This window comes from Salvia miltiorrhiza, chromosome 1 (genome assembly GCF_028751815.1).
Source record: "Salvia miltiorrhiza cultivar Shanhuang (shh) chromosome 1, IMPLAD_Smil_shh, whole genome shotgun sequence".
Taxonomy (NCBI): domain Eukaryota; kingdom Viridiplantae; phylum Streptophyta; class Magnoliopsida; order Lamiales; family Lamiaceae; genus Salvia; species Salvia miltiorrhiza.
This window is the reverse complement of record NC_080387.1, coordinates 72,358,844-72,382,797: the sequence shown is the minus strand read 5'-3', so window position 1 is coordinate 72,382,797 and position 23,954 is coordinate 72,358,844. Positions and strand designations below refer to the sequence as shown.

Below are 23,954 nucleotides of genomic sequence, written 5' to 3'. Positions count from 1 at the left end.
TTTATTTTAACTAAGTCAACAATTACTCACTAATTTGGTCAACAATTGTAGGCCACTTTCTAAAAATGCCAAAATTACTTTAATTAAGTCAATAATTACTCACTAATTTGGTCAACAATTGTAGGCCACACTCTATTAAAACATATAACACTCAATTTCTTAATCTCCGTGCCGAAACGAATGTTGCCAACTTTAGCGGGACGGAGGGAGTATTAAATACTATTAGTTGGCTAGTTTTGGTCAAATCATTTTAATGCATGCATACGTATGCATCTTATATGCTTTAAGTATCTTTATGGACAACTCGAAAAAAAAATATCTTTATGGTAGGAACATTTATATGCTAGTTTATATAAATTGGGAGAGATACAAATCAGCCTATAATATTATACCCAAAACTCCAACATGATTGTTAGACTATTTCTGGTTTAGTTAAACCATTTTTAAATAATATTTTAACCAAGAACTCATGCAGTAGACTTTTATGCAAAAGTGAGAAGTCGGATAATATTACCCTATTTTGGAGGGAGTTTTACAACTATTTCACACTATAGATCAAATATTCATTATTGGACTGCAAGAATTATGGAGTATTATCGTGTGGTTGTTTCACATTTATTTATTTATTTTATTATTATAATTTTTTTATGGAGGAGATCTTATTTTCAATGATAGTTGGAGTATGCATTCCAATCTCGATGGCGTAATTGATGAACTTTACTTTACACGCAGTGAATTAAAAATGCAATTTGATTTTGGATATAGAATTTTTTTGGGTTAATAGTGTGTAAATCGTCCTCTTTTTACAATGTAAAATGAGGCTTATTCCACTCTTATGGGTTTTGAGTGTATTAAAATTTAAAGCAATTAAAATTATTTTTTTAAAAAATCAATATTTATTGGATCAAAAAGAAAACTGCAGCCATAATTTCTATATCGTTTCAAAAGTTTCCAGAACTGATATCGTTATTTTGTAAAGTTCATCGATGAAATCCGTCGTTTTAAACAATTTTTTAATGACATTTATTAACTTGATTCCACATCTGTCCTCTCACTATGAACTTATTTATGAAAGATATGATTTGTCACAACAATTTTTAGTAAAATTTATTATTAAATTGCGACTTTATTAAAGAAAGAAAGCAAAAAACCTAAGAACCCTTGAAAGCACAAGAGAGCAGACTAAGAGCCGAGCCTCATTAAAACCTCTCTAAAGAAAACCCAATGGGAAAAACCTTAGAGAGGAAAAAGAGTACTCGTCTACGACGAAACCAACAAGAGGGAGTGGAACAGCTTCCAGAACTCCGGCCTAACCATTGTCCTGAAGCTGTCCCGGCTTGTTTCCCAAACCAAAAAACGCAGACCAAAGCCACAGAAGGCAAAGAAGAAAAAACCATCACGAAAAAGAGAAGAAAAAAAAAGAACCAAAATCGAAGACGAACAGACGCAACAGAAAAGAAAACAGCAGCAAACAAACCAAAAGGCAGCTCCCCCATCATCAACGAAGGAATCGGCAGAAGCGAAGACCAAACCAAAGATCTTGCCAGAAAACTCCTGTCGCTGTCTAAAACACGACGCAACCAGCGGAATCCGACTCCATATGGCCCAGTATCTAGCGCACCAGAAAACTGAAAAAGACCATATGGAACATTCCCACAAACAACCGCCAACGCAAGCCATCATCGCATACGAGTATGACTGTGAGTTGCCATATCAAGCCTCACAGCTTCCTTAATCTCCTCAATGGCATAAGGCCACCAGCCTTCATCTCTACTATAGTTAGCCATAATATCAGCAGCTTTGTTTCCTTCCCGATAAATGTGAGAAAACTGAAGCTTAAACGCAGGAAGGAGACAAATAACCTTACGCCATAACGCGATGAAACGCCAAGGCACCGCAGTAGAACGCTCCCCAAGCAGATGCACAATGTACATAAAATCAGACTCAACCCATAAATGAAGCCATCCCCGATCATGAGCAATGAAAATGGCTCTGATAACCGCAAGAAGCTCCGCTTCAAAGGCAAAACCAACGCCACCCTTATAATGATAACAACCACGTACCCAATTAAAGTTATCTCGGAAGACTCCACCAGCCGCAATATTTCCCGGAGCACCCATCGCAGAGCCGTCCGTGTTAACTTTGATCCAAGGGGACGCTGGAGGCCACCAGTGCACGTCGATGAAATCCGGAGGAGGAGCAGCACGTGTAGCAACACCAATCGATCTGAGAATAGTAAATTTTTAGTAAAATTTAATTTCAAATAATCAAGAAAATCAATAATATCGAAATATCTCATGCAAATTATTAGTCCCCGAGCCCGTCCCATTGATCTTGTCCTATTTCCCTTTTTGAATTGTCTCATTTATCTTGTTCTAGTGGGACGAAGGGAGTATTTAATACTCCTTCTATCATGCGAAACTTGAGCAATTTTTTTTTTCTACACGAGTTTTATTTATTTATTTATTGTTAAGTGTGGTAGGTGAAAAAGTGAAAATATGAATGAAGGAAAATTTTTTTGCCATATAGTAAGAAAAATGCTCAAATTTAGTGGAATAAATTAAAAAGGAATGCTGCTCGAGCTTCGTGGTACGTCTAAAACTAACAAAATCTAATATGCATGCAGAAATATTTCTAGATTTACTAATATCTTAATATTTGTCCAGGATTTATAATGGACGGAATTGGCAGTAAAAACATTATATAGAAAGATACAAAAACGGCAGTGTTTCCATTTTCACCTTTCCTCCGAAAAGGCCAAAAAATTGAAAAAACCGGCAAAAGTGGGACCCACTCCCACTTCCCACACGCCACCGAGGAAACCAGGAATCCGACGTGGCGAGATCACCGCCGTCGATACAGTCAAATCCACGGCCGAGCAGCATCGAACGGCTGGAAGCGGCGCTGCAGTCAACGCATACAAAAAACTACGATTGCCAAATATCTCAGCCGCTTGGAAGATCCCGAGACGCTGCTGGCTATATATGGACGAGCCCCCAATCAGAGGAATCCCGCAGCCATTTGTGCTCTCCGAATTCGTGAGCGCTTTCCCACACACGGTCATTGTGTGTTTTGTGTGTGTTGGGGATTTTTTCTTGAATTCTTTATATTGAAGGGTGCATAGCTGGTGGTGTATAGCGAGATAGCGGCGGAGAGGAAGTGAGCGCGGCGGCGTTGGAGGAGGAGGCGACGCGGTTGCTGCTGCTGCCAATGGAAATGGAGGCTCCTGAAGGAAACGGCGTCGTCGGGTCTGATGGAAAAGTCCACTCCGATTATCATTTGGATGTTGCAATTCCGGAAACTGCGCACCAGATTAGCCACGGTTCTATTTCATTTCTTGATTTTTAGCTAATTTTAGTTTTGGGTTTTGGTTTTATGCCATCTTTTTTTTGTTTTTATTTAGTTTGTGTTTTTGTGCTTGAGTGTGTGTGTGTGTGTTTGTTTTGGAGGGTGGTTGGATTTGGTTGTTTAGCTTTTTCTGTTTGATTTCTTTTGGATTTTGGTGTTGGGCTGAACTTGCCATATTTGTATTATTAGGTGAATTAAAAGTAATTAATGCTATGATTCGTTAGGGGTATTAATTTTTTTTTTTTAATCTTTATGGTAATGAATTATGATTGAGAGATGGGAAAAAAACATGTTTAAAATTGTCAAATTTTTGAATTCTTGATTCAGTTAATTTGTTGTTTAGCCTTCACAGCCTCATCAGTTTGTGTGTGTTTGCAGTTTTCATGCTATATCAATTGCTTTCTCAAAAACATTATCTTGTTAGAGAATGGAAAAGTATATAATAACAAGCATCCTAATTATTGGAAAAACCAAGAAGAGGTTTCTAACTTCCAACTAAAGTTTATATTCAATTTAGAGTAAAGTGATGTGGGAATTCTACCATCTGTTATTTCTTCACTTTATTGGAGTATTTAGGCTTATTTCATGTTTGATGTCGACGTAGATTCCTGGTTTCAAGTTGGATTCGTTCTCACAACGGGGATAAACAGCGCCTACGTGCTAGGATACTCTGGCACCATCATGGTTCCGTTGGGCTGGACTGGCGGCGTGATTGGACTTATTCTAGCAACCGCGATATCTTTGTACGCGAATTCTTTAGTTGCCAAGCTTCATGAATTTGGAGGGAAGAGGCACATTAGGTATAGAGACCTTGCAGGATTTATTTATGGTAAGCAGAGATGTGGGAAATTGCTTAAATCTATATTATAGTTGCATTATCACTTTGAAATCTTGTTACACTAAGTGATGATGCTTTGGTGGTGCAGGTAAAAAAGCTTATGCTCTTACATGGGGACTCCAGTATGTGAATCTGTTTATGATCAATGTCGGATATATTATTTTAGCCGGAAGCGCCCTTAAGGTAATGTACCTGTGTTTGTTTCCACCAATCTTCTTGATTTTGAAGACTTGAAAGCTATGGCTGATTGTGGTGTTGCATCGTACGTGCAGGCTGTGTATGTTCTTTTTAGAGACGACAATGATATGAAGCTCCCGTATTTTATTGCCATAGCTGGGATTGTGTGTGCTATCTTTGCCATTTGCATACCTCATTTATCAGCGTTGCGTATTTGGCTGGCGTTCTCTACCTTCTTCAGCCTTGTATACATCGTTGTAGGTTTCACACTGGCGCTCAAAGATGGTGTGGTTTGCTGCCTTTTCTTTCTGTTTTCTGTCTGTTTCAATGCTCATTTCAAACATGGACTTTATTGATTGATCACATCATTTCTGCAGCTTCTTGTGTTAATGTTTTAGCTCATTTTGGTAGGCGTTGACACTGCAGCAGATTACAACATTCCTGGAACAAAAGCAGGCAAGATTTTCTCAACTATAGGTGCAGCAGCAAATCTGGTTTTCGCCTTCAACACCGGAATGCTTCCAGAAATACAGGTAGATACGCGAGTTGTGGTAGTCGTTACAGTTCTTATCGCTTTACTGACTGTTTCATCTCGACACAGGCCACGGTGAGACCACCCGTCGTTCCAAACATGATGAAGGCTCTGTATTTCCAGTTCACAGTTGGGGTTCTGCCGATGTATGCTGTCACCTTCATGGGATACTGGGCTTATGGATCCAAAACGTCGTCCTACTTGCTCAACAACGTCAGCGGCCCAATCTGGGTGAAGACTTTTGCTAACATCTCAGCTTTCTTGCAAACAGTCATTGCTCTGCATGTAAGTAAAGAACCACCACTCTGTCAAAACCTTCCTAGTGAAAGTTGTGTTTTAACGTCTTCTCGTTTCTAGATATTTGCAAGCCCGATGTACGAGTATTTGGATACAAGGTTCGGCATCAAGGGGAGCGCGCTGGCTGTACGCAATCTGTCTTTCAGAATCCTCGTGCGAGGGGGCTACTTAGCTGTCACCTCGTTGGTCTCTGCGTTGCTGCCGTTTTTGGGAGATTTCATGAGCCTAACGGGGGCTGTGAGCACGTTCCCGCTCACCTTCATCCTTGCAAACCACATGTATCTCATCGCGAAGAAGAACAAGCTTAGCTTTCTGCAGAAGAAGTGGCATTGGGCCAACGTCGTCCTGTTTGGATGCATGTCCGGTGCAGCTGCAGTTGCTGCCGTGAGACTCATCGCTGTACATTCGAGTACTTACGACGTTTTTGCTGATTTATAATCTCTTGATTTTCCCCTCTAGTTTTTGTGTTGAAGGGGATCTGTGATCTGATTCAAGCTTTGCTAGTGGTGTTTGCCTTTTTTTCTTTTGTGTTAACTGTTAAGATGAAATAATAATTTAAGTGTATTAGTTCATTACACATGCTTGGTTTGCTTGAATTTTGAGGTTTTGAGTTCCTTTGAGAGAGAGAGAGAGAGACCCACTAACTCCTTTAGACAAAGATAGCTACTTGGACAATGAATCAAGAAAGGCTAGAAAAGCAAGATAGACATTTGCTAAATATTGAACTAAAAGAGAGGCTATACCCTTCAATTTCAAAGACACCCATCTCCCATATTCTTAATTTGATATTATATTCAAATCTTTTTCTATTTTATTACTCCCTCCGTCCCGCCCAATATGCTACATATTCCTTTTCAGGCCGTCCCAACGAAGATGTTACATTTCTATATTTGGCAAAAATAAGGAATTTTAAACACTTAATTAACTTAAGTATTTCTTTATTACATTATCTCTCGTACTTTATCACTTTATTATCTTCTCTTTATCACTTTATCACTTTATTATTACACACTTAAAACATAAATCTACAACTCCTTAAATCCCGTGCCGAAAAGCAAATGTAGCGTCTTGGCCGGGACGGAGGGAGTATTATTTTTTAGGAATTTGACCCAAAAGTCGACAAATATTTGTTAGAATTAACTAAAGAGAAGCTTATACTCTTCAAGTCTAAACACATCATTTTCTTAAGTACTAAGTTTGAAAAGTATAGAAAATTCAGTTTTTCTAAAGTTGGACAAAGTCACTTTCCCATCACAATAAATCAAGAAAGTGTACAGAGAATTGATTTAAAACAAGAATATTGGCTAAAATTAACAAAAAAAAAAGGGAGAGAGGTCTATACTCTACAGTTCCAACCAAGCACACCCTCTATATATTTTAGGCTAAATTAACAAAACCGAAGAAGTTTGTTAATAGAAAACACAGTTGCACAAAACAGTTACTAAAAGATAAAAACTAGGAATCAATTCAGAAGACCGAATATTTCGATACAAGCCAAAAATATAGCAGTGAGATTAACCAATTAAAAGGTAAGAGGAAAACCATAAACATCTTAAATATAAGTTTGCTCGAAAAATTCCATCTTGTACCCAACACAAGTGCGTTCTGCCAGGAAATATTTGGTGATGGTTAAAACATTATCAAACTAGCAAATTCTTCGATACCAAATACAACAGCTCGAGGAAGTTCTACGATTGTGAGACAATAATAAGTTTCTAGAACACATTCTCAAGGAAAATATAGTAAGATTCAACATCCTGTTTCAAACAGATTGTCCTGATCTTCAGAGAAACGTCTACTTGAAAGAAGCGTACATAACCGTTATGCCCCTGACCTATATCTGATATAAGAGAAAATAAGTTCCCTTTCAGTGTGGTAAGCCCTCAACAAATATACTACAACAAGCATAAATATGTCCAACATTAAACGAATTAACCAGACAAGTAGCGTTAGTGGAAGAAGACTAAGAGATATGTCTATTAATGATCAATCATAAACAAAAAAGTTTACCAGTACTTCAACATCTTCCACTCCTGCAGCCAACATCTCAAATCCAAATACCCAAGACTCTGGGTCTATTTCCATAATTTTATATAAGGGTTTTTCTTTTTGTGTTATTTCTTTCTCAGAAGTACAATATTTTGGTTTTTTTTTAGTATGAAGTCCAACAGTCAACTTTCTTTTATAAATACAATACAATAGCCCATATGAATTATCTTTACAACCCTAATCATGAGGCTCAATTCTCTCAAGTTTTTGGAGCAGGAAAGTGCATAACCTCCACTTTTAAGTCATGTGTGCAAGTGTGTGCCACAGAGAGGGAGAGCGAGAGAGAGTGATAAGCAAAGAGTTAACACCACGTCTAGAATGAATAGTTGGTCAAAATGAAAATATAAACTTCCAGAAGTAAAGCAAGCATATTCTAATCAGCAAGTAGAAATACACGAAATTGCAACTTATTGGCATGCATCCTAGTTTCTTCATTGACTTTTCTCCCACTGTCAAACATATATTAGTACATTAAAAAATTGAGATAAAGCCTACTTACCAATTAAAACAATCCCTTTCAGAAAGGGTCACAAGCATCACCCTGATACCATCTTCACAATGACGCAGAGCAAATTTAGAAGTATAAGGGGCACTCTCAAGTACTGAGTTGCGTAGATAAGACCAAGTATCTGTCCCTTGAACGAGTTTCTCTTAATCCCAGAATACTCCTGGAAGCTCCATCCTCTAGGGGCAAGGAACCGATCTTCATTTAATATGGCCAGGGCGTTTGCAAGAAGCAGGCAGCCTTCTAGAAGTGTCCACAACCCCATTCCTACATCATATAGCAATTCAGAATTTCTTTCCTAAACTTTTTGTGGCAAAGACAGACTTTCTTCAACTGATTGATGGTTATAGAAACAGCTATATACGACAATGACGACATGTTTATAAGGACAATCTACAACCCTATTCCAGCTTACCAACCAAAGTAACATCCTAATTACAGCAAGAAACATAAAAACATATCTAGTCCTCTTTAAAAGATCCAACAAAATCTCCTATGTTCAATGGTAAGATACATCTATAGCCGCGAAACTGTTTCAGGACGGAACTTAACAAATTTCGACCCTCATCCCTTAACATAAAGAACAACTGTCATTACAAACATGCATTATATCATTGACTAAAACGTTTTATTAATATCGAAGAGCAATCTAAGCAGAAGCAATGCTGATTAAAGGAAATATAAAAACTAAGAGAACAGATCTTTTATGCATAAAAGGCAGTCATACATTCTAGTCTGCATGCACTACATGATCTAAGCATCACAAGCAGGTATTACAGTCTATCAAATAAAGTCGAGATCTGAATTTATGGTAGCTCAATTCAGAAATTTAGAAAATAAGATGAACCCACGACCAAGAGGAACAGAAATTAATAAATTTGCAGAATTCCAGTCACATTGAGTAGAGTTTTGATCAAATTCTTTTCCTTAGTTTGTTCAAGTGAAATATTAACATTTATCCCATCACTTGAATCTGCATATACAGATATACTACTCCGCAATCAGAAGATAAACAAAGGAAATTAGCACAGGAGGCGAGCCCTAAAACCGAAATACAATACGAATTTATAAGTGCGTTCCGTAACAAAAGAGTTCAATAATTTGCAATTAAAATTCTAGTCATACATCTAAATGGGCAATCTTCGAATACGTTTGCAGATGGGAGAGAAGAAAGAACATCTTACCGAGAAAAACAGCATAGAGTTAAAGGGTTCGAGAAGAAAAAATTGGGGATTGATCACAAAACTAAGAAAAATATGCAGATCGGTGCTGGTGGAGAAGTCTTGATTGAGGTCGCCAGGAACAACGGCTTTTAACTTCGTTTTCATTTTCACTCAAAAAGAAAAAGGAAAAAGAAAAGGATTTTTAGTATTATTTATTATTTTAAATTCATATTTTATTAGTTTTCTTCTTTTAAGTTTTGAGTCGAGTAAGTACATTTTTCCCAATTTCAAGCCCTAATTTTTCATAATAAATTTTGTTTAGGAAGAAGAAAAAAAACAATTTTACTCATGCTTGATTGAGAAGTTACTCATCTCTTACCAAATCGTTTTCTTGTCTAGAAGTGCGGTTTTGAGGTCTAGTTCTCTCTCCCATTTGAAAAACCTCGTTTCTTTTAGCTTTTGGATGTGTGTATTCAGCTGCGTAGATTGCTGTCTGTTGAGAAATCGCCAACTTTAATGCGATTTTACCGAAATTTTTTACGGATTCGGAATATTTGTAGCGTTAATTGTGAATCTGCAGACTGTAGCTGTTTTTCGTCTCAGTGGGTTTGAGTATTGATCGACTTAAATTGTTTTGATTTTCTTGATATTTGTCTAGCTATTCTCGTAGTTTTCTTGTTTATGTCGACGATCAAATCTAACGGCTTCATTCTCAAACTTTTCCGCTTCTGTAGAGAAGGTTACTCCACCCCAGCTAAATAGAATTTGAAGGCATGGCAAAAGTTAGAGATAGAACTGAGGATTTGAAGGATGCTGCACGCCGAGCTGCGCTGAATTTGGGATACGATGAGGTGCTTCCCCTTTCTGTATTTTATTAATTTGCATTTCGTCTTGGTATGCAGGATTGTTCTAGATTTTTCAATTCCTAGAGCATTTTTACAAGTGCATTGGAATCTGTATGCATTGTTTGCAAACCTTTTATGTTGAGTTTCTATCATCTTGATGGTTAATTGTGATTTCTGGACATTGTGGCTGTATCTCTTTTTGATCTGTGATTTGTTTGGCAGTCCAAAATTGCGACTATAATGGCGTCTTTTATCATGCATAAATCTTTGGAAAGATCATCTTTCACCAAAGCTGCACTAACAACGGTAAATATTTCCTTTTTCATAGCTGGGGAAGCAGTATTGTGTTGAGTTGATTTGTGAAGATGTGTAACTTTTCTGAGTTGATTTGCCAGCTTGAAAGTATTAGAGCTTTAGAGCAGTTCCTGTTGAAGCATAAGAAAGATTACATAGATGTGCACCGTATTACTGAACAAGAGAGAGATGGCATTGAGCATGAGGTGAGATATCTTCATTATTCCCCTCCTTTATAAGACAAATGCGCGATTACCTGTCTATTTAAAGTACTAATTTTCTGTGTAGATCTCCCATGAATTCTTCCTTCTGGGTCCTGTTTTGACTTTTATAAAGACTGTTTATGATTTGTGTTTAGGTTCATGCTTTCTTGAATTAATCATAGAGAAGACATTAGTATTGGGTTGTTAATTTGGAAGAATCAATGGCAGACATATTCTGATTATGCAGTGTGGTGCCTTTCATGCATTGATGTCATTTATAATTTTTTATCGATTGCATTTATGATATATTATATAGGATATCATAGAGTTTTAACTAAGTGAGTCGTGGATATCTGCCAATTTATTCCTGAGTTTCCATTTTGTATTTTTGGATTTCTTTTAAAGAATACACTTTCTGCTAGAAATTGTTGGTGGTGGAGGCATCTTACCTGACCTTTGTTTCATTTCAACTGAACTAGTCTTAAATAGCATTCAATCTCTTAAGCACCTCGTGGCCTTTCTTCTTTAAAATCCACAATTGTTTCATGTCTGGAACATACTTTATTTGGATTGTTGACGTGTTTACTGTCCCATGGGCGGTTTCTTGTCAATTTTTAATTGGAGTCTTTGTTTACTTTGTTTTTGAATTTTGATTAGTTTCTCTGACTTAGAGGTTTTCTGTAAACAAAACTTCGCGGGATTACCAACATAGACAAAATCTCCATTTTGCAGGTTACAGTTTTCATCAAAGCCTGCAAAGAGCAAATTGATGTTCTCAAGAATCGCATAAATGACGAGGAAGCAAATTCAAAGGGATGGCTTGGTTTAAGGAGCGACAATTTGAATGCCGATACCATAGCTCATAAACATGGAGTGGTATACATCATATATCTGCATTGTTTTGACATCAATCAGATTGCTCAGTGAAAGTTATTCTATAGAAGCTTAATGTATTGTCATTTGCTCTATGTGACCTTTTGCTCAGTAGAACTATGTTTCTGTACAATTTCAGGTATTGATCTTAAGTGAAAAACTTCATTCAGTAACTTCACAATTTGATCAGCTCCGAGCTGTGCGTTTCCGAGATGCTATCAACCGGGCGACACCCAGAAGAAAAGTAAAGCAGAGCAACCCCACTGCCGTCACAGAGAGCTCGACTTCCGGATATACTGAGCCCAGCGAAGTAAACAATTCGGATGTCAGGCGGACAGATGATGTTCAAGCAGAGCCGATTAGGTTCCAGAAACAGCAGTTAGATGATGAGACACGTGCCCTTCAGGTAAATCAACTGGCGACTAGCAGAAGTTTGTGTATTTATGGCTTAAGTTGTTCAAGCCATAGTTACTGAGAGTTGGTGCGATGATGATGCAGGTAGAGTTGGCCAGCATGTTAGACGCTGTTCGAGATACTGAGACGAAGATGGTGGAAATGTCTGCACTGAACCACCTCATGTCTACTCATGTTTTGCAACAGGCCCAACAGATAGAATTTTTGTATGAGCAGGTCAGTGTTACTTGATCCAAATTTCAGTTGATAGAGGATCTATGCCCAATGATGTGAAAGATTTATAAAAAAATTTTATTCCTTTGATTCTTGGATTAACAGGCAGTTGAGGCTACGCATAATGTGGAGCTTGGTAATAAGGAGCTATCACAAGCCATACAAAGGAATAGCAGTAGCAGAACATTTCTTTTACTCTTTTTATTTGTTCTTACCTTTTCAGTTCTGTTTCTTGATTGGTATAGTTGATAGGTTTTTTTTGTTTTGTTTTTTTTTTGAGCGGATAGTCGACAGAGTATTGATTATGCATGTTATACGAAAATTAAAGAATTTTAAAATTGCAAAGACAGATCAGTTTACAGGTGAGGTCTCTGGTTCAAGTCCAAGATGGGTGAAAAGTTTCATGGATGAAGCGCAATTCAGTTTGTAAAATATTTTTTTCCCTCAAATCATTAGATCTTGAGTTCGAGTCATCATAGGGGAAATGTCGAATTGTCATTGATCCTCTTTTCCAAAACAAAGAAAGAAGAAAAAAAAGAAAACTTCCAATAATAAATTAAAGTGATTTTGTTTAGAGTAAATGTGATTATCATTTCATAAATGATCAAATGCCTTCCCGTTAGCGTATTACTGCATGTATATAATTAATTTTCAAATGTGAACATTTTGTACCAATGATAGTGTATATGTGCATTACCACTTGCAAATTCAAATAAAAAACTAGTTGAATGCATTTGTAAACAATTCTTCAGCTCAAAAAGTGAATTAAAATGCAATTTGGGATGTGATTTTGCGTCATGGGATGCGATTGCATTACGGAAGTCATCTTTTATTCAAGTTTTCATCTTCTTTCTCAGTTAAGAAGAGAAAAAGAAGCAGATTGTAGATTCAAGAAGTTATCTTCTTTCTCAATTAAGAAAAAAAAAATCTAAAAAAAAAAGATTTAATAATTAAGAAAAGCAGCATCTTTTTCAAATAAACCAAAAAAAAATCAATATGTATTATTATTGGAAGAAAATTTCTATTGTGTTCATAAACTTTTGCATAAGTCGGACCGAAGATTGACCTCATTCAATTCTTTTATTTTTTACGGTGAAAATGCTAGACGAGCATCAATTAATTGACATCATGCTCTTTAGATTGCGGCTGAATTTTTTAGAAATTGTTGTTGTTTCTCTTATGATTTAGGACTCGAACCCGAAATCTCTAGTTTTGGGAGTTGGGACATTAACCACACTATCACTAAACTAAACGATCAACACACGTGCTTTTATATATTAGTAATAGATATGGATGCTGAGATCGGGTTCGGTCCAAACCAATCCTGGCTTGGATCTGATTTGGAATCCAGCCCAATACTTGATCCATAACTCAATTCATTATATAAAGATAATAATAAAAGTTATATTTTCTATGTCCATTAAAAATGACATATATTTCATTTTAGATTGTCTCATTATAGGTGACTTGTTTCATAAATGATAAAAATTAATTTTTTTAAAAATTAATGTAGATCCTACTATTTTTAATCAATTTTGTATTTTCTTCTTCATTCGTGTGCTAAAAATTGTGGGACTTGAGAGAGAGAGAGTATTAGTTAAAAGCTTTTCATTGGAATTTTCCAGCAAATTTCTTTTCATATAAATAACAAAAATTCAAATAGAAAAATGCATTCGTAGAATTCTTCATTGGAATTTTCTAACAAAATTTTTCCACTGGAATAATTAAAGTTGCTAAAAAGAATCATATTCGTTAGAAATATTTTGCTGGAACTATGCGTTTTTCTTACAGCTAGCACACGGGATGGAATCCTCAATTTTACTTTTACAAAAACTTGGGTACAATAAGTTGTAACCATACAACTTAATTGCCCCGCACCCATAATAATATTATTTATATAATTTGGGTCAGGATATAGGTTCGAATCAAGATAAGAGTCAGAATTTAAATGTAGGTGTAACTCGATTGTATGGTACAACCAATTGTACCCAAGACCCCATCTTTTATTTTTGAATTTACAATTTGTGTCCCATTTTTAATTTTTTTTATATAAATTTTAATTTATTATTAGTATATCCTTTCGTACGATATGCACGAGTTACAACATATTTATTTATTTTTAAAATTATAAATCATGTAAAAATGTCAAATTTTTTATTATTTATGAATTAGATTAACTGATAACAAAAAAATATGTTAATTTAAATATTAGTATTTGATTTAAAATATTGTATACTAACAATATTATCAACTTAATGAGTATAATATTCAATTTGATAACTATTGTATAATAATAATAATTAAATACTTATAATAACAAGTAAATTTATACATTGCAAAGAAAATAATTTAAGTCAATTTTATTTTGAGCAAATAACACTAAACCATCAATATAACAAAATTAATAGCCGTCATTTAATACAACCATTTTGGGCTCTTAAAAATTCAAATTGCATTGTTCCCAAGGGGACACTAAGCGGTGCGACCTCCTGTGTGTGAACAGTGAGGTCCCGGATTCAAACCTCACTGCTCCCTTTCCCCAATTCCCCCAAGTCAAAAAAAAAAAAAAAAATCAAATTGCATTATTAAAAGTTCATATTTAAAAATATTTAAATTTAAAATTTATACTTAAACACTATGTCAACTCTATTTTTTTAAATGACATCTACTTATTTTTTCACCAACTAATGAAAGCAAAATGGAAATTGAGTTGATCATTCGTGATAAATGAGAGGGAACAAAATTAATTGTGATACTTTAATCGATCATAACTTATTCATTTCAAATTTATTTTATACTATAATGTTTATATCAAATTAAAGATTTTCTCATAATCTTTAATTTAATCATTTTTTGAAAAGAATTAAAATAGAAAAAAAGAACAAAAATGAGAGAAGAGAGAATTTAGAGGTAAAAAAACTTACTTTTTTTATATTATATATAAATGTTTTAGTGTACCTTTAAGATAGTTAATTAGAGTTTACTAATTCAATTAGGATTTATAATTATTTTTATTTTTCAATTTTTGAATAAATAATTGATTATTAGGATTATTAATTCAGAGTTATATATGGTATACTTCCCCATCCCCCATAAATATGCATAGTTGACCACAATACATGCTTTAATAAAAAATTATTTTGAGTATGTCTAATGGAGTTTCATCTTGTTTAGTATAATGTGGGTAAATAGTGTAAATTAAAACGATATAAAATTTTGAAAATTATGTGGGGTATTGTTTAAAAATAGAGTGTGCATAAATTTGGAGTACATACCAAAAAGGAAAGGTATGCATAAATATGGGGGACAGAGGGAATATAATTTTTTAAAATTTTATTTTTTTGGTGATAATTAAATACTCCATCCGTTCCACGAATCTTGACACATTTTTCTTTTTGGGCCGTCCCACGAATCTTGACACATTTTCAAATAAGGTAATACTCTCTCCGTCCGTGATATCGTTTCCACATTTTGGACGGCGCGGGTTTTAAGAAAAGTGGTGGATAGTAGTGGATATGTAGTGAGTGGAGTTTGGGTCACACTATTGTTGTGAGTGGAAGTTTGTGAACCCTACTTCTATAAATGGAAGTGGAAACAATATCGCGGACGGACCGAAACGGAAAATGTGGAAACGATATCGCGGACGGAGGGAGTAATTATTACATTGTCTCTCTTACTTTATCACTTTTGTTACCTTATCTCTCCTATTTTATTATTTTTAGGGTTAATTGCCCCTAAATACACAACATTTCTTTGAATTCTATAATTGCACATCACCTTTAAAATTCGCCCATAAATACACCATATTTCCTTGAATTCTACAATTGCACATCACCTTTAAATCCGCCCCAAAATACATCACCTTTATATTTTTTCTGTTTTTGCACATGACTAAAAAATCCTCAAGAAATAAATTAAAGTGGAAATATAATAAAATAAAATTATTTCTTTATTTTTATAAAGAATTTTATTTTATTATATTTCCGCTGCTAAAAAGATATTTAAATTTATATTTAACACTTTAACTAGATTAGGGTGTTACCACTTTAAATGACGTGGCTTTCAGATTGGCAAAACTATGTCGTTTTGAATGTTATGATCGTATGTGTTACCATTTTATTAACGTGGACAATAATTGCATGTTCCCACACTAAGTATACTATGTATGCTTATCCCATATTTAATATTTCAGGTAAATGACATTGGAGGCGCGTGGAGAGTCGAATGGGCGAGTCGAACCTCTTTAAAAAAATAACAAAAAAATGTTTCTTTCAAACTCATTATATTATTCATGTGGTACTTTTGATTATTGTAACTCTAAATTCCAAATTATATCGAATTCGTGTGAAATTTATTAAAATAAAAGTTTCATTTTATTTTCTTAATGTCATGACTTGTTTATTTTTTTAATTCAAGTTCTTTCTAAAAATTTATTAGAGAATTTATTTCTTTACGAAAATACTTATTTATATATATATATATATATATATATATAATTTTAAACTTTATAAAGAATTTTATTTTATTATATTTCCACTGCTAAAAAGATATTTAAATTTATAAATTAACACTTTAATTTATTTCTTGAGGATTTTTTAGTCATGTGCAAAAACAGAAAAAATATAAAGGTGATGTATTTTGGGACGGATTTAAAGGTGATGTGCAATTGTAGAATTCAAGGAAAGGTGGTGTATTTAGGGGCAGATTTTAAAGGTGTTGTGCAATTGTAGAATTCAAGGAAAGGTGGTATATTTAGGGGCAATTAACCCTTATTTTTATTACATTTTCTCTCCTACTTTATCATTTTTATATTTTATTAACTACATACTTAAAACACTAATCTACAACTCCTTAATTCCCGTACCGAAATCAAACGTGTCAAGATTCGTGGGACGGATGAGAGTATTATTTATATAATAATACATCTCATTTTTATATTAAAATAAATGTATAAAATAGTTATATTAATGATCTAACATGATGATGAAACACAAAGAATCGTAAGATAGAGGGTGTCATTGAAAGAAAGAAAACGTCTACATATGAACACTACTAAAACGTGGAAATTTTACTATTCCTTAGTCTTGCCTTTGCTTTTTACATATTTTCCAGTTTGACTGGACTTTTAAGGAAGACCAAAACTAATAGTCGTTGCGCTTCAAAAATCAATAAATAAAACAAGACTAGACACATACTAGTATATATATATATCTTCAATTCTTGTTTTTCCCACACATGCAAAAGACCAATTTAAGTCTAATGGAGAGACTAGTTTCCCAAATTTTGTTACTTGCTCTTCTCTTGCATGTTCACTATTTCATCGTAGCATCCAACACCAATCTCAACACCGATCGCTCTTCCCTTCTATCCCTAAAATCTCACATCACATCGGATCCCAACAATTTATTGAGAAAAAATTGGACCACCAAAACCCTAGTTTGTAACTGGATCGGAGTTACTTGCGATTCACTCAATAACCGCGTGACTGGGTTGGATATTTCCGACTTGCAACTCGTGGGCACCATTCCACCGGAGATCGGAAATCTTTCTTCTCTCATCTCTCTGAATATGGATGACAACTTCTTCTATGGTCCCATTCCTCCATCCATCTTCAACATGTCATCGATAGAGGTGATAACTTTGAATGGTAATGGCGTGTCGAGTAACCTACCAATCGACATGTGCAGACACAATCTTCACAACCTCAAACAACTTCGTATATCTTTCACTAAGTTGAGTGGAGAAATACCATCGAGTTTGGGCCAATGTTCCAAACTTGAACTAGTTTCCTTGTACAACAACAGCTTGGTTGGAGAGGTGCCAAGAGAAATTGGGAACTTGACGTTGCTCACACAATTATTCCTTGGGTTCAACAGTTTAACAGGTATATATATATATATATATGTGTTCTTATTTCTATGTATATTTCCCTCATCTTTTTGTTTTTGTCAATCTATAGAGGTGTCTGGTTTCATTTGCACTCTCCCCCACCATGTGCATGCTTATGAAAATTGTTACTCTTATATATAACGACTGTTACTTTTAGGGTTGCGTTCTACAGAAACAGAGCTTTACAGGAAAATTAGAAACATTGAACATGACAGTTAATTAATGATGTTGAACGTACAAATGATTTGTTGAACTTTTGGGGGCTGTTCATGTTCAACACAAAATCCGCGTTGAACGTTGAACGAACGAACATTGACCGTTAGATTAGATAAGATCAACGGCTGAGATTATGTCTCATTTCTCTGCCTCTATTTGCGTTTTTATATAATTTTGCCTGTTACTTTTATTCATAACTATTAGGGTGTATTTTTTGTTGATTGTAAATTCGTCATAGAAAAAATGAGGAATACAATTTTTTTTTTCTCCTTTTAAATTCCCTGTCTTTTCCCTCACTTTCTATAGAAATAAATTTCATCATTTCTTCTTCCTCTTTTTCACGGTAAATGTACAACCAAAGAGAAAACACTCTTAATATTTTTATTTATAACTATAAATTTTATTCAAAACAATTGTCACTTTTCCTAGATGAAAGCATAATTACTAACATTTTAAAATTCAGACAATTATGTGAACCTTCGATTTTTACATACATGAATGAATTAATAAGTGATATCAAATAAAAAGTCACTTATACATATCACCACACCTTATAATTTAATTAAATTTCATAATTTTATTATCTTTAGGTGATATTCCAAAAGAAATTTGTGGGTTGCACATGTTACGTAGATTATGGATGGAATTCAACAAACTTAGTGGACCACTCCCTCGAGAAATTGGGAACTTGACAGCCCTTCAAGACCTAATCCTTTCCAATAATACTTTAACTGGTATGTTCTACTTTTCATATTTTCACTTCGAAATTTAATTTATTTAGTCATTTATATTCACTTATTAGGTGAAAATTTAATTATGTATCCCATGAAATACATAAATGTTAAAATTAAGATATTATATAATATTAGTATCCAAGTAAATATACATATAATATATAACATATTAATAACCAAATTTGATCTTCATTTTTATAATTTTTCATTTGTCAGCTGATATTCCTAAAGAGATTGGCAATCTTAATAATTTAAAGAACTTAACCCTGGCATCCGTCGGACTTAATGGATCAATTCCAAAAGAAATTGGGAATATGACAGCCATTCAATCAATAATCCTAGATAACAATGCTTTGAGTGGTATGCTTCTCTCCTTTTCTACCTCAACTTTTTCCTTTCTATTAATCTTTATTAATTTTGTTGTTTATCTATATATATCTATATATATATATACACACACATACATACAGGGGAGGGCTATAATAAAAACACATTTTATTGTATAAAATATGAACTATTTTCAGCCCTAATTAGATCATCAAGATCTACGGTTGATTCATCACCTTGTTGGATGAATTTATTATGATCATGAGTAAAAAGATGTTTTTTTGTAGTGTTAGATCATCAAGATCTACGGTTGATTCATCACCTTGTTGGATGAATTTATTATGGTCATGAGTTCGAATCTCATAGGTAGCAATTTTTTTCTTCTTCACAATTCATACCTTTATACAGTGAATTCATACGGGTTCCACATAAAATTCATACATTTTTGCTGGTTTGTAGTTTTTATTTTAAGAGCTATTTTTACTGTAGTTCTTCCACACACACACGATGTGGTTCCATGTTCTAGGGTGTTTGAAAAATAGGAGAGACATTTTGTCATCACAAGACAAAGTGCATCATACTCCCTTCGTCTCGCTTATAACGCTTCAAAAAAAAATGAGGCACGCAAATTAAGAAAATATGAATAAAATAAATGAAGATAAAAGCAAATGAGAAGACAAATAGAGATATTATATAAAATAATTTTATTTTTTTTGGGATTAGGACATTATAAATGAGACGTCCCAAAAAAAAAATTAGGACGTTATAAGTGGGACGAAGGGAGTAGCAAGTAGAGAACTTCACTTGTAAAAATTTTCTTATAAATTTGATTAGTGGCTTGACTTTGATGATTCTACATTTTTATAGGTGTTATTCCAAATGAGATTGGCCATCTTAATAATTTGCTATATTTGTCCATTGATTCTAACAAATTGGGGGGCCCTTTGTTGCCGAGCTTTTTTAACATATCGTCTTTGAAGACTATTTCCTTGAGAGATAACTCTCTAAATGGGACATTGCCAAGAGAAATTGGTTACATGAAAGCTCTCAAGGAATTATACCTCATCAACAATACTTTTACCGGTAAGATTTTACTTGTAGTATAGTTTATTTTTTAAGTTGTACTCCCCTCGTCCCATAAAAAGAAGTGTGCATGATTATTGGTGACACGAGTTTTAATAAATGTTAGGTGCATGAATGTATCACTAATGGAAAAATTGACCCATTTTTTATTAGTGAAAGAAGAGGCCCATGTCGTTCATTTTTTACTTAAATTTTCTGTTTTCTTTTTTGTTTGAGAATATTTTTTTTGTTTCTTTACTTCCGATAAATTATCCGAAAGCGACCAATGGGGTTTGAATCGGAGATCTCTTTATTTGTAGAGAAGCTTTTCATCACTTGATCGGACAAAAGTTGAATCTTTTAAATGCTTATCGGATCGTTGTTTATCTATCATTCGTCATTCAAATATGATATGCTTAGGCGATATATAAATTACATAATTGTTCATTCTTTTCATCAATATAATATCTGAAATTTAAACTAACCACTTTCATAACTTATTTATCAAAACTACCAACTCTTATAATAAATTAATATACTCAATAAATGCATATTTTCTCAGATTTTATACAATTTTTAACTAACAATCTTACATTTTTCTTACACAAGTACAATTATATTATGTAAGAACTTTTATACAAAACAATGCAAGCCTATCGATATCACTTTAATTTTAAATATATTTATTATATGGATGAGTACGTAGTTTTGATAGATAGATTATGAAAGTGGGTATATTTGCCTATTAACACTATATAGAATATTGCAGATAATTTATGCACTTTTGCTTTATCAGTCAAACTAGTGGATTCTCTGATACAAAATCATGTATCTAACTATCTGATGCTAATTAATGGAACACATTTATATAAATATGATTAACGATTAAATTATTTTATTTATTTATTTCTTTAGGTGTGATTCCAGAAGAGATCGGTGCCCTTGATAATTTAGCTGCATTGTACATGGCTTCCAACAACTTCATCGGCCGTTTGCCTCCAGTCATTTTCAACATGAAATCACTTATCGCATTATCTCTCGAGAAGAATGCTTTGACTGGTAAGCTCACTCTTTGATCATCGTTACGATCTTCAGTAATATCCGCAACAATGAATTACTCCCTCCGTTCCACGAATAATGACACATTTTCCTTTTTGGACCGTCCCACGAATCTTGATACATTTCTAAATAAGGTAATAATTATTACCTTCTCTCTCATACTTTATCATATTTATTAAATTCTATCTCCTACTTTATCACTTTTATACTTTATTAACTACACACTTAAAACACTAATCTACAACTCCTTAATTCTCGTGTCGAAACCAAACGTGTCAAGATTCGTGGGACGGAGGGAGTAATATGTAGATACATATATTTATTTAGGGAATGGTTCTTATGACATCGCTCGTATATGGTGAGATCTTAGATTGATTTGTAAATATTGATTTACCGTATTCTCTGATTGATATTTATCTAAAGGAAAATTTTACTAATTTTTTTAATATCATTATAAATTACCTTATTCCTATATAGTGATTTATTCATTAGTCTCAAATCTCACGAAAAAATAGTAATCTCACTATAACCTAATTCTATTTATTTAATTATTATTTCCCATTTGTTTTTACACATTAATTATGACTTGATTTATAATTATAATTTTTGAAATTAAGAAAACCCTCTATAATTAATCCCATAACTTTCAGGTACCATTCCTAGAGAATTATTCACAGCTAAAATAGAGAGTATTGATCTCTCCACTAACCTTTTCGAAGGCTCCATACCACCAAATATTGAAAAATCCCACAACTTGACTTACCTCAACTTGGCCACAAACAATCTCTCCTCCTCCATACCTTCCACCATTGGAAACCTCCACTCCCTCAAAACCCTAATCCTCCACTCCAACAACTTCATTGGACAGATTCCATCATCCATTTGCAACCTCACATCCCTCCAATTCCTCCACCTCTCAAACAACACTCTGCATGGAGCAATCCCAAAGTGTTTAGGACATCTGAGTAAATCTCTGCAAGTTCTTCATCTGAAGGAGAATGCCTTCCACGGCCTCATCCCGCGGTCGTTCCCCAACGGCTGCGCTCTCGAGTCTCTCGACCTCAACGGCAATCATCTCCGAGGAAAGCTGCCGCAAACCCTAGCAAATTGTGGGAAGCTGCAGGTGCTCGACGTCGGAAACAATAGAATACAAGATGAATTTCCCTTTTGGTTGCAGACTCTCGCGGATCTCCGAGTCCTCGTCTTGAGCCGCAACAGATTCAACGGCGCCGTTTCGCCGCCCATCGACGACGATCCCGCTCCGTTTCAAAAGCTGCAAGTGTTGGATATTTCTGAGAATAAATTCAACGGCTCCCTCCCAACTAGGTATCTCGCCACCTTCCCCGCCATGATGAACGTGAGGGAAAATGTGACAGAGAAGAGAAACTGGTTCAGCAAATACGAGGAATCAATGGTGTTTGTTCTCAAAGGTACGGAGCAGCCGGTGGTCAGAATCTTGACGGCGTTCACCGCGATCGATGTGTCCGGGAACTACTTCTCCGGGGAGATTCCGGAATCCATAGGGAATCTTAACTCGCTGAGATACCTGAACATGTCGCGCAACGGTCTCACCGGGAAGATTCCGTCCTCTCTCGGGAGCGTGAAGGCGCTGGAATCGTTGGACCTGTCGTCGAATCGATTGAGCGGCGAGATTCCTCGGCAGCTGACGGGGTTGAATTTCCTTTCCGCGTTGAATCTTTCGGGGAATGATCTTGTCGGGGAGATTCCTCAATCTGGCGGCCAGTTTCCGACATTTGATAACAGCTCGTACGTTTGGAACTCGGGATTGTGCGGATTCCCGTTGACTAAAAAGTGCGGTCAGACTCCGACGTTGACTCGTGACGATCAAGATGAAGATGAAGATGAGTCTGATTTTGTGGATGGATTTAGTTGGAAACCTGTGGTTTTGGGATATGGATGTGGATTCGGGATTGGAGTTTTGATGGGTTGTTTTGTGATGAAATATGGAAGGCCTAAATGGCTTTTGGAACCATTTTTCGGTGTTCGGTCAAACTTGAACCAAATTATACCGATCTTCTCCATTGATGGACGGGAGTAGGGGTGGATCTGAGGGCTCAAGCCCCCGGGAATAAGATTCAGTGTACCACACTTTGTGTCCCACTTTCAATTTATTTAATTTCTTATATATATTTTCTTCAATTTGAACTTTTTATGCTTTAGTTTAATTTTGTGATTATTAACTAGGGCCCCCGGAATAAGCCCCTCCCAACTAATGTAATAGTTGGCTCATAAACGGGCCCAAAGCATGATTGAGCCAACTAGAGGCTCAACCAATGCTTATATTACATATGTTTGGGCCTACATATAATTACACTATAATAGAGCTAATTGTTAAAAGTTAAAACATGACCGTAACATCTAGTGCTTTTTAAAAAGAAAACTTTATGTTACGGAATTTAAAAATAAGGACCATACATTACGAAATTTGAAAATATGGACTATAGTTTCCATTTTTACATTTACACTCGTATTTCGAATCGTGATGAAAGCTATATATATAGTTCTCATTTTGATGTGTTAAATAGAAGTATAAATTATAAAAAAAAAATGTAAATTATAGTCCTCATTTTCAAATTTCGTAATATATATTTTTTATTTTAAAAACACTAAATTAAAGTTACCGTTCTATTTTAACATAATTAGCTCCTACAATCATACGCTTCTCCAAAATTGTGCCGCAATGAAATTGGACGGAGAGAGTAAAACTTAATTGAATCCTTTCACCAGCTTCACCATAAGACGGGCGGCGTGAGGGAGAATTTATTGAAGCAAATTTATTGTTTTGCTCACGGCTTTAGCTTGTTGTTAGAATTTGAATATTTAATTTCTATGTGATTGAAAATCCAAATGTACCCTCGCCACCGCCACAGCTGCCGCTGCCGCCGCCGCCGCCTT

General features: G+C 34.7%; 4 protein-coding genes across 6 annotated transcripts; 3 read left to right on the top strand and 1 right to left on the bottom strand.

The window, feature by feature from the left end:
• Positions 1-2,691: 2,691 nt before the first annotated feature.
• On the top strand, positions 2,692-5,769 carry LOC131005902 (proline transporter 2-like). The gene is made up of 8 exons (XM_057933022.1): positions 2,692-3,038; positions 3,139-3,322; positions 3,953-4,177; positions 4,275-4,369; positions 4,459-4,648; positions 4,775-4,896; positions 4,965-5,180; positions 5,253-5,769. The coding sequence occupies exons 1-8, from the start codon at positions 2,985-2,987 to the stop codon at positions 5,628-5,630; spliced, it is 1,464 nt and encodes a 487-aa protein (XP_057789005.1). The 5' UTR covers positions 2,692-2,984; the 3' UTR covers positions 5,631-5,769.
• Positions 5,770-6,722: 953 nt separating this feature from the next.
• LOC131006033 (uncharacterized) lies at positions 6,723-9,081 on the bottom strand. The gene is made up of 3 exons (XM_057933192.1): positions 8,931-9,081; positions 7,741-8,013; positions 6,723-7,032 (listed from the first exon to the last, which is right to left on the bottom strand). Exon 2 carries the CDS (start codon positions 8,009-8,011, stop codon positions 7,778-7,780), a length of 234 nt encoding a protein of 77 aa, XP_057789175.1. The 5' UTR covers positions 8,012-8,013; positions 8,931-9,081; the 3' UTR covers positions 6,723-7,032; positions 7,741-7,777.
• An 89-nt stretch (positions 9,082-9,170) lies between these two features.
• LOC131005956 (syntaxin-81-like) lies at positions 9,171-12,117 on the top strand. Of its 3 annotated transcripts, none has more exons than XM_057933081.1 (8): positions 9,171-9,323; positions 9,644-9,760; positions 9,977-10,060; positions 10,150-10,254; positions 10,984-11,127; positions 11,264-11,530; positions 11,623-11,754; positions 11,857-12,117. In XM_057933081.1, exons 2-8 carry the CDS (start codon positions 9,683-9,685, stop codon positions 11,998-12,000), a joined length of 954 nt encoding a protein of 317 aa, XP_057789064.1. In that variant the 5' UTR covers positions 9,171-9,323; positions 9,644-9,682; the 3' UTR covers positions 12,001-12,117. The 3 variants fall into 3 exon arrangements, with proteins under 3 accessions (XP_057789064.1, XP_057789066.1, XP_057789065.1); XM_057933083.1 differs by lacking the exon at positions 9,171-9,323 and adding an exon at positions 9,324-9,511; XM_057933082.1 differs by lacking the exon at positions 9,171-9,323 and adding an exon at positions 9,330-9,521.
• Positions 12,118-19,716: 7,599 nt separating this feature from the next.
• LOC131005892 (receptor-like protein 7) lies at positions 19,717-23,117 on the top strand. The gene is made up of 3 exons (XM_057933009.1): positions 19,717-20,000; positions 20,895-21,038; positions 21,689-23,117. Exons 1-3 carry the CDS (start codon positions 19,955-19,957, stop codon positions 23,095-23,097), a joined length of 1,599 nt encoding a protein of 532 aa, XP_057788992.1. The 5' UTR covers positions 19,717-19,954; the 3' UTR covers positions 23,098-23,117.
• The last annotated feature ends 837 nt before the right edge of the window (positions 23,118-23,954 follow it).